The sequence below is a fragment of the Notamacropus eugenii genome, chromosome 4, assembly GCF_028372415.1.
Source record: "Notamacropus eugenii isolate mMacEug1 chromosome 4, mMacEug1.pri_v2, whole genome shotgun sequence".
Lineage (NCBI taxonomy): Eukaryota > Metazoa > Chordata > Mammalia > Diprotodontia > Macropodidae > Notamacropus > Notamacropus eugenii.
The window spans coordinates 121,191,329-121,206,192 of NC_092875.1; the positions used below are offsets into that span (position 1 = coordinate 121,191,329).

At 41.0% G+C, this 14,864-nt stretch overlaps 1 protein-coding gene across 1 annotated transcript in view; it reads right to left on the reverse strand.

Moving 5' to 3' along the window:
* Position 1: 1 nt before the first annotated feature.
* The window catches only part of FAM83A (family with sequence similarity 83 member A), a 41,159-nt gene continuing 26,296 nt past the window's right edge, over positions 2–14,864 (reverse strand). The window contains exon 4 of the mRNA XM_072603166.1: positions 2–475. Within this exon, the coding sequence (XP_072459267.1) occupies positions 280–475 (196 nt within the window). The 3' untranslated portion in view covers positions 2–279. The remainder of the gene's footprint in view (positions 476–14,864) is intronic.

Here is a 14,864-nt window from a genome sequence, read left to right on the forward strand (position 1 = left end):
GTTCTGGATTATCTTTTTTTATTTCGTCTGGGACTGTGACACAAAATGAAACATAACAAATTAACTTGGTTTTTTATCTTTTTTGTAAAGTAGCTCTCCCCAAGATTATTTCTGTTGTACTTCATGTCCTTTTTTGTTTGTTTTAGAACTTTCAACTTGTATTAAGTATTGAATTTTAAGCCCTTCATGGAAAACTTTGAGAAAATTCACTATTCGGCACCAGTGAGTTAACTGACAGTGCCCAGTACTGCCCAAGTCTGGAAGGATCATGACAAGGCATTACTTAATTTCTTCTACTGCAAATGTCCCTGCTTGTTTTTGTGAAGTATCTTTAATCTTCATTATTGTACTCAGAAAAGACCTCTGGACAGCAGGCTCTTTCAAAACTGTTCCTGTGCCCTCGCCAGCAGTTTGGTGGTCTGCATTGCTTAAGATCCTAGGCTTCAGCAAACCAGGAAACATTGAGTGAGGGAAACTGAAACACAACATTGAAAACCGTTGTAAGATTATCATCTTTAGGATTTCTTTCAGCCACACAAGACTGGAGCACTTTTTATGATAGAATTGTGTTAGACAAAAAAGCCTTATAAATCATGAGAAGCAGACAAAACATCTTTCTGCATTGCTTCCATTTCTAGGCAGTTGAATATAAACAGGCCAGGTCTGAGGAAAATCCATCTTTGTCTTCCCCCCTCGGTTTGGGTGCTTCAGCTCTACTTCAGACACCCAATTCCCTATTCCCCATCAAAGCAGGGAAGGTGTAGGTGGTATCTATACTTGTTCATTAACTGATTACTCCCTAGAGTGAGGTTTGTTTTTGTTTTTTGCATTATAAGTCTCATCTCTATAAATTGATTTGCCTCATTAAATAAGTTAATAAGAGATATTTTCAGGGCAAGGGGAGGTTTTCTAAAATCCCTGTAGGCCCTGCCCTTAAAGCTGCTCCTGAAAATAAACCTGATTTGATCCTTTGTAGGACAGGACTTCCTGACCTCTGGTATACGGGAACTTGTAAAATATTTTGATAATTTTTTTTAATACAATTGTTTTTTTCTGCAACCATGTATTTTATGTTATGCATTTAGAAACATTTCTGAGAAGGGGTCCGAAGGCTTCTCCAGACTGTGCAAAGGGTCCGTGAAATAATAAAAAAAAAAAGATTAAGAAGCTTTATTTCAAAGTGACTAAGGATCATTGTTCTTGGAGGAGTGGGTAGGGCTAGGGGAAGAGGAAGGATTGATGGGGGGCAGCTGCTAGAAGTTTATTCCTGGGAAATTCTGGGGCTAGAAGAACTATGACTAGAGCCCACCATGCCCTTCCACAGTTGAGGCTTCTTCCTTCTAAGGTCTCTTTCTCTTCCCCCAACTATACCAGCATCTGGGTCCCGAAGACAAGAAACTTCTGTTTTCTAGCCTATTTGATGCTATTTTTGTTTTTAATAACATTTTTCATACCCCTACTTGATAGCCTGGATTGCATTCCAGTGTCTTATTTTTATTTCTGATAATGAAGTTTCTGAAAAAGTATCATAGAAACATAGCCTTTGTGATAAAGTATTACTCTACTTTCTTAACTTATAATTGCTGGAATCTTATGGTGTCATGATATTCATATGTATCCTTTTGGCTATCCTACTGCTTGACATTATCACTGGACAACTGGTCAAATAAATGTGCATGAGCCCATGTACTTTGTGACAGCTACATCCAGAGACCAGGGAGAAAGATAATAGAAAAAAGTAGATGTTGCCTAGGGTGGGAAAATGTAGAAAGAAAGCACATGAGAGTAAAATCGTGCCATGGTGGACCAGGAGGAGCTGGTAGAACTTGAGGATAAAGAGCTGAATTTTAAGCACCATTCCTGTGAGGTGATGAGGAAATCTCAGAGATGGCATGAGTATTGGGGGAAAAGAAACAAATTTCATGGTTCCCAACCAGATGCTGCCAAGGATGCAAGTACTTCAGAGAAATTCTACCTTCAGATTCATCCAAGTCAATAAAAATGGTGAACAGATTAGGACTGAACGCCAACTATTTTTTAAAATTTATGTATTTTTAGTTTTCAACATTCATTTCCGCAAGATGTTGAGTTCCAAATTTTCTCCCCATCTCTTCCCTCCCCCTACCCCAAGATACCATGCATTCTTTCCCCTATCTGCCCTCCTTTCTGTCACACCCCTTCCCTTCTCTTATCCTCATCTCCTCTATTTTCTTGTTGGCCAAAATAGATTTCTATACCCCATTACCGTATTTCTTATTTCCCAGTTGCATGTAAAAATAATTTTTAACATTCGTTTTTAAAACTTTGAGTTCCAACTTCTCTCCCTTTCTCCCTCCCCACCCATCCCCACTGAGAAGGCATGCAATTCAATACAGGTTATACATATGTAGTTATGCGAAAGACTTGCATAAAAGTCATGTTGTGAAAGACTATTTCCCTCCATCCTATCCTGCTCCCCATTTATTCTCTCTTTTGACCTTGTCTTTCCCCGAAAGTGTTTACTTCTAATTACCCCCTCCTCCCATTTGCCCTCCCTTCTGTCATCCCCCCCTTACCCCACTTATCCCCTTCTTTCCTACTTTCCTGTAGTGTAAGATAGATTTTCATACCAAATTGAGTGTACCTGTTATTCTGTCCTTAAGCCAAATGTGATGAGAGTAAGCTTCACTTTTCCCCTCTCACCTCCCCCCTTTTCCCTCACTGAAAAAGCTTTTTCTTGACTCTTTTCTGAGATAATTTGCCACATTTCATTTCTCCCTTTCTCCTCCCAACATATTCCTCTCTCACCACTTATTTTTTAGATGTCATTCCTTCCTATTCAACTCACTTTGTGCCCTCTGTCTATATGTATATAATCCCTCCAACTACCCAAATACTGAGAAAAGTCTCAAGCGTTACAAATGTTATCCTTCCATGTAGGAATGTAAACAGTTCAACTTTAGTAAGTCGCTTATAAATTCTCCTTCCTGTTTACTCTTTCATGCTTCTCTTGATTCTTGTGTTTGAAAGTCAGATTTTCTGTTCAGCTCTGGTCTTTTCATCAAGAATGCTTGAAAGTCCTCGATTTCATTGAATGACCATTTTTTCCCATGAAGTATTATACAAAGTAGCATATATACTAATCTGCTGGGTGGGTGATTCTTGGTTTTAGTCCTAGCTCCTTTGACTTCTGGAATATCTTATTCCAAGCCCTTCGATCCCTTAATGTAGAAGCTGCTAGATCTTGTGTCATCCTAATTGTATTTCCACAGTACTTGAATTGTTTCTTTCTGGCTGCTGGCAGTATTTTCTCCTTGACCTGGGAACTCTGGAATTTGGCTACAATATTCTTAGGAGTTTTTATTTTCAGATCTCTTTCAGGAGGGGATCAGTGAATTCTTTCAATATTTATTTTACATCAGGGCAGTTTTCCTTGATAATTTCATGAAAGATGGTGTCTAGACTCTTTTTAATCATGGCTTTCAGATAGTTCCATAATTTTAAAATTGCCTCTCCTGGATCTATTTTCCAGGTCAGTTGTTTTTCCAATGAGATATTTCACATTGTCTGTTATTTTTTCATTCCTTTGGTTTTGTTTTATAATTTCTTGATTTTTCATAAAGTCATTAGCTTCCACTGCTCCGTTCTAATCTTTAAGGAACTATTTTCTTCAGTGAACTTTTGGATCTCCTTTCCCATCTGGCCAATTCTGCTTTTTAGGGCTTTCTTCTCCTCATTGGCTTTTGGGTTCTCTTTTGCCATTTGGATTATTCTGTTTTTTCTCCAGCATTTTTTTGGCTCTCCTTTAGCAAGCAGTTGACTCATTTTTCATGATTTTCTTGCATCACTCTCATTTCTCTTCCCAGTTTTTGCTCTACTTCTCTTATTTGATTTTCAAAATCCTTTTTGAGCTCTTCCATGGCCTGAGACCAATTCATATTTTTCTTGGAGGCTTTTGATGAAGAAACTTTGACCTTTTTTTCTTCTGGTTGCATGCTTTGGTCTTCCTTGTCATCAAAGTAAGATTCTATAGTCTGATTCTTTTTCCGGTTTTTGCTCATTTCCCCAGCCATTTATTTGACTTTTGAGCTCTTTGCCAAGGAAGTTTTCCACTTCCAGTGGGGGTGGGAGGTATACTGTCAGCCACCCGATCCCCCCACAATCTGTGGGCCTAGAGCTCTAGAAACAGTGGTTGTAGCTGCCCCTGCTGCTGCTGCTGTGGCTGCCTCAGATTCCTCAGCCCCCTTCCCCCTCAATCGCCCCAGGGCTGAGGCTGGACCACTCCACTCTCCTGCACTGGTCCCACAGGCTTTTCCCACTGATCTTCCAATTTATCCTCAGCATTTTGGGATCATAAAGTCTGGAACCCACCACAGATGTGAGAGATTCAGTCTCTCCAAGGCATGCTTAGGTCCTATCTGTGCCACATTGTCCCACATTGGACTGCACTTTGCTCCCAGTGTGGTGTGATAGATACTTCCAGTGACCTTTCAGGCTTTCGTGGGCTGGAGATTTGCTTCATTCCATCATTCTGTGGGTTCTCCAGCTTCAGAATTTGTTTAGAGCCATTTTTTACAAGTATTTGGCTGGCTTTGGGAGCAACTCTCTAAAAAGTGTGTGCTGTTACTCTGCCATCTTGGCTCTGCGCCCCACCCCCAACACCAACTCTTGAGGCCCTTTGCCAAAGGCCACTCTCCAGGCAACTGTGAGTCCCTTCATAAGAATTCTTTGGATGTGTTTGTTCAGTTGCTTCTGAACTCATCATTCATGTCAAATCTCCATCTTTTCAGTGTAGTATAAGAAGTTGTCAGATTCCTAATTAAAATATGCAGGTGTGTTGTCTATGGTATTTTTCTTGTACCAGTCTAGTAATTCTGCCAAAAAAAAATCAGATAGGCTTAATCTAGCATGTTTTATACATAGTGAACCCATTCTAGCGCCTAATGACTACCACTACTTCCCTTATTTAGGATTCTCAAACCATCCTTTCACAAGCTCTTCCATAATTTTAGAGGGATGGATTCCTAATGAAAGTCATATTTAAATTTAGCCTTGGAAGGATCAGTGGGATTTCAACAGGCAGCTATGTTTAGAGAGAGGGGCTATTCCAAGTGAATGATATGAAGTAGACTAGTATTCTGGAAATGTTGGGTAGTCTTGTTTGACTAGGAAGGAGTAGCATGATAAAAGACTGGGAAGGTAGGTGGAGTCTTCCTCATGGTGGGCCTTGCATGATGTGGAATTAAAAAGTTTGGACCAATTTATGTAAACAACAACAAAAAAGGTTTAGAATCAAGTGAAGAAGCATTTGTTAAGTACCTTCCAAATGCCAGTCACTGGGCTAAGGATTGGGGATTCAAAGAAAGGAAAAAATAAGCTCTTCCCCCCAAAGAGTTTCTAACCAGGGGAGATGATTCTGTACAATCAGGACATATACTGGATAAACTGGAGAAAATCTCAAGGAGGAAGGCACTGGTGTTAAGAAGGACTGGGAAAGGCTTCTTGAAGAAGGTGGAATTTTAGATGAGAATTGGAAAAAGCTCAAGATGAGGAAGGAGAGCACATTAGGCAGGAAGGACAAGCAGTGAAATCAGAGTTGGGTGAAATAAGGATGTGAGAGTCATTGGAATAAGGTGGGTAAGAGGTCTGGTTATGAAGAACTTCAAAAGCCAAACAGATAATTTTATGTTTGATCTTGAAGATAATAGGGAGCTATTGGAGATTATTTGGATAGAGGGGTGAAATAGACCTATGCTTTAGGAAGATCACTTTGACAACTAAGTGGACTTGCCAAGTGGGGAGAGACTTGAGGCAGGGAGACCAGCAAGCTGCCTGTTGCTATATTCTAGGTGTGAGGTGATGAATGCCAGTACCAGGGTGGTAGCAGTGTCAGAGGAGAAAAAGGGACATATTCAGGAGATATTGCTAAGGTACAGTCAACAGGACTGAGCAACAATTGAATAATGGAAGTTTGGAAGAGTTTTGAGGGAGAGATAAAGAGTTCAACTTTGGATGTGATGAGTTTGGGATGTCTGTGAGACACGTGTTTCAAGATGTCCATTTGGCAGCTGGAGATGAGAGATTGGAGGTCAGGATCAGAGAAATAGATCTGAGAATTATCCACTTAGAGATCATTGAATCTTTGGGAGATGACAAGGTCAACAAGAAAAATTGTATAGAGGAAGAAAAGGGCCAAGGACACAGTTTTGGGGGGACACCCACATTTAGTGGACATGGCCCAGATGAAGGTCCAGTAAAAGAGACAGATAAGAAACGGTCATATAGGAGAAAAACTAGAAGACACAGTGTCATGAAAGAGAAAAGGATGATCGATAGTGTCAAAATCTGCAGAAGTGTTAAGAAGAATGAAGATTGAGAAAAGTCATTAAATTTGTCAATTAAGAGGTACATACTTTGGAGAGTGCAATTTCAGATGAATTGCATCCAGCCAGAGAGTGAAGAGAGTGGAAAGAAAGAAAATAGAGGCAGTGATTGTAGATGGCCTTCTCAATGAGTTTGGCCCCCAAAAAGAGAAGAGGTATAGGATGCTAGTTAGCAGGAATGGGTCCAATGAGTAAAACATGGATGTGTTTAAACTAAGTGAACTCTACCATGTCTTTAAGACAAGAAAGGAGTCTTTGTAGGTTTTTGAATATAATCAGGGCTGTGCATTAGGAAGATTAAGCAGGTAGTCATGTGCAAGAGGGACAGAGAAAATAGTGACTACCACCACCACATCCTGAGGCGTGTGATTCTAAAAAGAATCAGCTCAGTCATGTAGCAGAGGCAAGGGGTGCCAGCCCAAGTGTCCACAGTTACTTACAGATGATCCAGTGCACTGACTGGCTCCTTGAGGGAGGATGTCTGGAGGAACATGGACAAGGATTGCATAGGATGAGAAGGCATAGAGGGGTTGCTGTTTATACAGTTCTGTTAGGATGAAGGGAGTGTCCATACTGATAACTCTACAGATCTATTAAATTATAGTTTACAAAGGAAGAGGCACAGGCAAGGAGCCCAGTTAGGATATTGAAATAGTCTAGAAGAAAGGCAACAGGTTGTACTAGGATGATGGCAATGGGAGTCAATGCAAGAGGTAGAGTTGACAAGACTTGGTAACTGATTGGACATGGGGCAGGACAGAAGGATCATAGGATTATAGATTTAGAGTTGGAAGGGACCTTTGAGGGTTATCTTGTCTAACCCTCCCCCTTCAGCCAAAAGCAGTAGGTGACTTCACTGAGGTCACACAGGTAATAAGTAGCTGAACCAGGATTCAAACCAGGGTCTCTAAAATCTCGTAATCTTTGTATTGCATCATATAAGAGTCAAAGATGATGATGAAGTTTGAGGCATGGGGAGAAGAGTAATAAGTTTGAGAGAAAAGATAGACATGTTCAGTTGGAGGCATTCCTGTAATGGCCTGAATCTAGGCCAGCTTGAATTTCAACCTTATTTGTAGCCCTGAGAATGTTGGCAGTGGGGGGCATACTCACCAACAGACAAGAAACTGTTTTCCTTTAGTTCTTACCCATTCCTAAATTCAGCACCTTTTATAGTGGTGAAGGACCTTCTCTGCAGGACCAAATCATATTTCTGGCCCTTTAGCCAATCAATAAAATATGATATCAGTAATCAATATTAAGCACCTATTATGAGCAAGATACTTCCCCTTCTGGATTCCACTTGTGATCTAAGGAGTAATGGAATCTTCAAAATCACCAGCTGAAGACATGTAAGCCCAGGTCTTGTGTGTTGGGAGGAAAATACTACTAACAACCAGACTTTTTTTTTCTCTTTTGTAGATAATAGTGCTCCAATGGAATGATTCATCCGTGATACTGGATATGATGTATATGGCTGAGTGAGCTTGAGAGGGTGCTAGGGGATTCCAGGCTGCACACTACATTTATCTATATTGCCTTCAAAGCAGTGAACTCAGTGTGCCAGACCACCTTCTTGTTTCCTCAGCCAGTAGCTTGAAACCATTTATAAGGAAATAGGCTCAGACTCTTATTCGAACACCAAAGGCTAAATACGTCAATATTTTCCTCATGGGTTCATTCAGTGCACCTAAATAAACCTGAGGTGAACTTTCACACAGGGAAGTTCCATTCTGAGAAGGAGGGCCATAAGACCAACAGGGATGTTAAGTCATGTAACCCCTCTCCTACCTCCAAGAAGGGCTGTGTTAATCTGCCTCAAGCAGAAGAGAATTGGATATCTTTTTAAAGACTTCCAAAAAGGGAGATTCCCAAACTTCAGTAACCCATATTAGTGCTCAGTAGTTCTCACTATGTGAAAATCCTTATATCTAAATTAAACTAAATGATAGTTTAAATATTTTCCTGATCTGTAGAGTTGAAGGTCCTGGTCCTTCATGTGGAAAGACCATTGTTATGCGATCTTTTTTCATAGCCTTCACCTTTTCAGGCAAATAGTCCCTATTTTTTTCTTCAAACCAGGTCTAGATCATGTGTCAGAAGTTCCCTTCCCGACCTGAAGGGCCTGGGTAAACTTTGGGAAACCTTTTAGTGCTCCCTCCCCAGATGATCCAGGGACTTCACTGTTTGGCTCCCATCTGACGTAGAGTTGCTGACTTCCCTTACAAGTGTGAGAAGTGCGCTCATCCTAGAAAGTACAATACTTTTTGTGAAGTCAGGAAAGCTCTTATTTTATTTTACATTTGCTTTACATTCCTTGTGAATGGAACTCCCTAATAGAGTGCCCTTGCTCAGACAAACAAATGCAAGGCTATTTATGCCCTGATCCCAATTTGAATTTTCACCTTTTTCCCCCGTTGTCTAGATGCAACTTCCTGAACCATCTCTTCTGTTCTTCTCCTTGACATATTCCCCCTCAAACAGCTCATTAAGCATTCATGAGAGCTTCTGACCTCTTACTTAATCAGAAGTCTGGTTCTGCTAGGTCACAGCTCTGATTAGAACCTGTTACTTCTGACTTATATCCTGTTATCATTCCTGCAAAGCTGTGTGTAGTTTTTAATTCTGTGGAAACAGAATTCCTTCTTTTGTTTCTTACACAAGTACATGGATTCATTAGGCTCCAAATAGTACTAGGTTTAGAGGTTAATAGAAGTCCATAGTCCTCTTGTGAGAGCCAATAAAAAATATCAATACTCACCAACAAGCAACCCTTCCCCCAGAAACCTTCAGTCTCACAGTTTTTCTCTAGATCAGGTTGCTTAGGCACTGCACCCTGGACTGCTTTTGGAGATGCTGTTGGTTGATCCTCACTGAAGTTCTGCTTAGTTCAGCTCTCCTCAGTTTTCAGAAGATGGAGGTGGTTTGTTGGAAGGTTCTTTATGTTAGCCTTCTTTTTCTCCTTCTGCCTATTCTCATTCAGAAGCTCTCCCAAGATGATGCCACTTACTCCCATTTCCAGGGAACAAATTCTCCAGCACTGCCCATTGGAAAGCTCCAGACAAGGGTGCCTCTTTTTCTGAAGCATTTATTTGATGCCTTTTTCTAGCCCCCTGAGTTCACACACTTTCTTCAAAGCAGATCACTCTCCTTAATTCCATGTTGGCTCCTAGTACCTATGATGGTATGTGCCCTTTCTCCCTCAGTGCTGTGGTGTTGTAGCTCTTGAACATTCATCACTCTCCACTGGTCTAGAGGCTCTATGGAGGGAGCACCCCAAAGTGTCTCTCAGTCCACTGAAATTTTCTCCAGGCAATATTTATTTAATTTACTCAGGACTGCTTTCTAAAACATTTTATAGTGGGAAAGGAGTCACCCAGTAATAGGTCTTCTTTTCTAGCCCTTTTAGAATTGTAGCTTTAGAAGGGAGCCGCTCCAAGGCCACCTGGAGCATAACTATCCTCTCCAATATCCTTGAGAAGCAATGATCCAGGCTTTCTCCCTGAAGACCTTGAATTGTACCAGTCTCCCTCCTGCCCACCTAAGATGCCCATTGATGTTTGGACAAGCCACCATTGTTAGACAATTCTTTATTTTTAACCCATTTACTTCCTTGCAACTTCTCCCCCCTATTTCTGTTATCTGGGAACCAGCAGAATAAGTCAAGTCTCTTTTCCAGAAGGAGAGCTCTGATGGCCTCTTTAAGTCTTGCTTAAATATCCACCATTCTTTTCATTGAGTCTTGTATAGTGTGGTTTTAATACCTCACTCTCCCTCTTTTGGTTGTCCCCTTTTCAATAGAAGCCTCAAAGTGCAACACCTAGAACAGAGGGCAGGAGCTGGGGAGTGGCTACCAAGGGCAGAGTCTGAGAGGTCATCTTTGTAACAGCTCTGCAGCAGCCTACTGGGTGTTTACATGCTCACAGCAGCCACTGTAAATGGAAGACCTGGCAGGGAGAGGCCAGTTTGGTCCAGGTGCTTTTGTAAGTGTATTTGATGATGTTGCTGTCACAGTGTCCTCAAAACCTACCCTTCTCTACTTTTCCATGTCATTTTGATAATTAAGATACATGAGCAACTATCTGTCAACTGTTCCCATTCCATTCCCGCAGCCCTCTGAACCCTCTCCACACCTTCTGTTTATATCCTTAGTTATGGAAAGACAGAGATTGAAGGAAGGAAAGGATTAAGTTGTCAATTATTCCTATATGTTGCGCCCCAATTAGGTGTCCCCCTTCTAGTATTTCTCTATTTGCCTTCCTATTCAACAGAGCCATACACCTTAGCCTTCTTAGGAAGAAGAATTATGTTGACATTTAATAGAAAAATGGCAAGAACAAAACATCTGAGTCTCTTCCTTTATAGATCCCATTATGGAGGAACAGCCATCAGAAATGTTCTCTGTTGGCATGCTGCCAATCTAGAAGACTTGGGAGGTTTTTCAGCAGAGATACAAGATATGTCTCTAGTCTAGTGCTTCAGTTATACTGGAAAAAAGTGTAGGGCTTTCAGAGAACTTGTTCAGAATGTGGTCAGCAAGCAGTCTGCTTGATGTGGGAAACTCTGGCCATTCAGTTAGGAAACGCCTGTAAAATTACCCCAAACCTCTCTTTTTGGGAGTCTGTCCCACCTTATGGCAAGCTGTCTCTGTGGTAGGCACTATCATCACCATCCTACTACCTGTTGCTGGAAGTATCATTGCCCTTTTCTGGAATCTTCTATGCCTAGAAAATTCCACTCTGGAAATGCATTCCTTGACAATACCTATTGCCTTTCTACCTGTGACATCAGAGATAGGAAATCAATTAAACTTGCTAGACCTCCCTATAAAATCCATGGTGCTCAGCTATGTCATTGAACAGCCTCCATCATTAAGCTGCCCCATTTGGAGTGTCCTGGTATCCCTTTTCCTGCCCCCAGTTTGGGGGTTTTGCTTGTTGCCTTTGTATTCATCTCTTGTTGCCCCTACCCCTGTGTTTTTGTCCTCAGCTATCTCCTTAAGTCAAGCCCTCTCATATGAATAAAAATGTGTGAGAATAAAGCCTTGGTCCTTTAAGCATTCACAAAAGGCCAGCTTCTTTTTGGAAGCCTTTAAATCCCCAAACTACTCCAATGTACTGGGACAGACATTGACACCAGAAGCAGAGTAAATTTCCCAAAGGATTAGACCAGTGGCTCTCTTTTTGGAATTCCCCAATATCCCTTAGATGAGGAGCAGCTCAATTGGAAATCCAGGGAGGAAAGATGAGGCTTCCAGGCCCTTGTCATAGACCACAAAGGCTGAATTGAAATTTTCACTTTCCTCTTCCATTCTTCTACATAATGTACTTCACAAATTGGCTTATGCATATTTCTAATTTACATAGAATTTCAGAGTTGGAAGGGTCCTCACAGGTCATATAGTGCAATCCATGCCCCTAAAGAATCCTTTCTACAATATATACTTGACTAGTGGACATCCAGCCTTTGCTTGAAGACTTTGATTGAGGGGAACTCCAAAAGAGGCTCATTCTTCTTTTAAATTGAAACAGCAATTAGCAGGTAACCTTTTTCAAGGTGTGATCCTGCTAGGTAGACTGAGGGACCCAAAAATTTGAAATACATATTTTTTGAAGAATGAGTGCCCCCGTTTATGTTCCAATTCCTTTGACCCTTCTTAAGGGTTGCTAAGATAATTCCCCTTTTAGGTTCGGTAGTAACCAGTTAAACCTACCACACAGTAATGGGGTAAGATTGCTGACACTACCCACCAAGAAGGTGATTTCAGTCTTGGGAAATTCCAAGACTTCTCATAAAACCATTCACAAACTAGGGAAATCTCTGGTGGCTCTGTTCCTCCATCTTTATCATGAGGGAATGGGGGCCTATTAAATTCATTGGAGGCTATTTAGAAGTCTCCATCAAATTTGGTTTCCATTGGGTGAGGGAGGTGGTGGGTACCAAGTAATAACGGCTTTGGTGTTGATCCAGGGTCTTCTCTTCCCCGGCCCCCACCTGGTTGACCACAGGATTCTCTATTGTACTCTTTGAGTACTATGAAGACATATTACATGGATTTACAATATCAAAGCAGGGTGAATGAAAACAAGGTTCACCAAAACTCTAGATCTAGAGTTCCTCTTCAGCCGAGGCAAACCAAGTAACAAGTCACTTTAAGTCAAGGGAGTGGTGAAAGATATTACTGACCAAAGATGAAATCCAAGTATGTGTGAGGGATACTCTCTTCATGAAGGCTGATTATAAACTAAATTAGAGACCTCTTTATGAACATATCTCTGATAGTACAGATGCATGGGGAAGGGATGCAAAGGCTGGATAAGAAGTGTGCCAAAGAACCTTTCTCTACATGTAGCCAAATATTCTAATTCTTTAATTTTTTTTTCCATTTCTCCTGCCATGCCAACACAACCCAAGACTCAGTTTTTGAGTGCTGAAACCCATACTCAGCATAAATTCACTTCCTGACCTGTTTTATTGGAATTTTAAAATTTAATAATCACCCTGTTGGCAATAAGGGTATGCATACCCAGTTTTCTGTGATATAGTCAGCTTATTGATGGGTAGATTTGCTAATCTAAAGTTCCTCCTCTGGGATTTGATGCCTATGGGATTTATGCCATGCTGCCTCTTCCAGGGAAATTTCCTTCCCTCCTCCTGAATCTTCTCTTCCATTCTGGAAGCACAGCCATCCAATATTCCATATACTATTCAGTCCCCAGTAGCACCTATCTTGTTACATTAGAAATATTACATTAGAAAACTGATTAGATGCCCTCAAGGGAGACCTTCCCCTTCCCTAGAAAACTTGAGCACCTTGGTGATATCCCTTCTATGCCTTGGTTTATAGGTCCTGGCTGCTGGCATGCTTTGGGGAGGTTGGTCATGGCTCTAACGTGGAGCTGCCTGTGACTTCCAGATTATACCCTTCCCTTGTAACACCTTCTCTGTGTTTCTGCCTTTGAGTTGTCACTATTAGCCAAATTTTCTTTTGTGTGAGTTAAAACATCCCATAATAAAGTCTCAATGCCCTGAACATTCATTCTTTGTTCAATCTGATGAAAAAAAGTCATGAAACCTTTGAATTCTGATAACTACTTCAATGACCTAGGATGGACTGCCATAGATTCCTTCCTCTCCAAATTAAGAAAGGACCTACAGAGAATTTTCTCCCCACTTTTCTTCAGGGCTTTGGCCTTGGTTTATCATTGTTCTATTATATATCCTCACCTGAGAAATCATTATTAGAAACCCTCTGTAAGCATGTCTTGTAGATAGACAAAAGTTTGTATTGATGCTTAAATTCGTGTGTCTGAAATATTTAGTTTCTCCATGGCATTTTTCTGACACATGCTCTTCAGAAGGAAGCTGTGAAAGTGAGTGACAGCTTCTCTACATCAAACAGCTCCTAGGATCAAGGGAAAATGGAGTGAGCCTCTGTACGGGACTCATCTCTGCTATATATGGGACAGTCCTGCCACTCTGAAGAAGCAAGCTGAGAATAAGGAAGCTGTGCATGGGCTTGATAAAATAAGATGTTCCACTGCCCCTCAGTAACCGCCACAGGATTAGGCAACTAGGTGTGTGTGGTCCTCAGGAATTCAGCCCTGCTAAGGCTTCAGGTAATACAGATATAGTTTGTGGGTGCCAGGAGGTGAAGTCTGACTTAATAGCAGATGAATAATAAATTTTCATAGGACAAAATAGCTTTGAACCAGGATTGGGGTGTAAGGTGGATGTTTGGGTATAAAGGAAGTACAGGGCAAGCAGGAAGAGAAGGACTTAAACTCAGTGAAGTTGATTGTATTGAGTATCTATTGTAAAAAGTTACATTGGTGCTTTTTGTTTTTTATACCCCAGTAATTTCCTACTGTACCTCCAACCCCTACCACTGAACCCTCCTTTTAAATGAAGGAAACCTGTTAAGGAGTCCAGACCAACAGAATAACCACTTCTGAAGGCATAGAGGGAAGCGTGTTCTCCAAGACCTCAGTTGGTCATTTCAATTAATCTTGAGTTTGGTTGTCTTTTGGTGTTGTTTTCATTTATATTATAGTTCTCCTGTATACTGTGTTTCTGACTCTGCTTACTTTACTCTGCATCAGTTCATACAAGTCTTCCCTTGTTTCTCTGAGATCCTTATATTTGTCTATTTTTATAGAACAATAATATTCCATGATATTACAATACTACAGTTTGTATAATCATTACCCCAGCTCATGTGCATTTCTCCCCCCACCCCACCCCTTCTTTGCTGTCGGACACACACATACACACACGCACACATGTGCGTGCACATACACATACAAAAGTATTGTTATGAATATTTTGATGTATGTCAGACCTTTCTTTCTTATCTTTGACCACCTTAGGATAAATGCCCAGGAGTAAGCTTGATGGATCAAATTTAGTGATTTTTAAAGTCTTTTTCTAATCCTTATGGCCAGTGTGGGCTTCACTGATTTCCCATCTGTGTTGTCAGAGACAGTGGGACCAACCCCATTA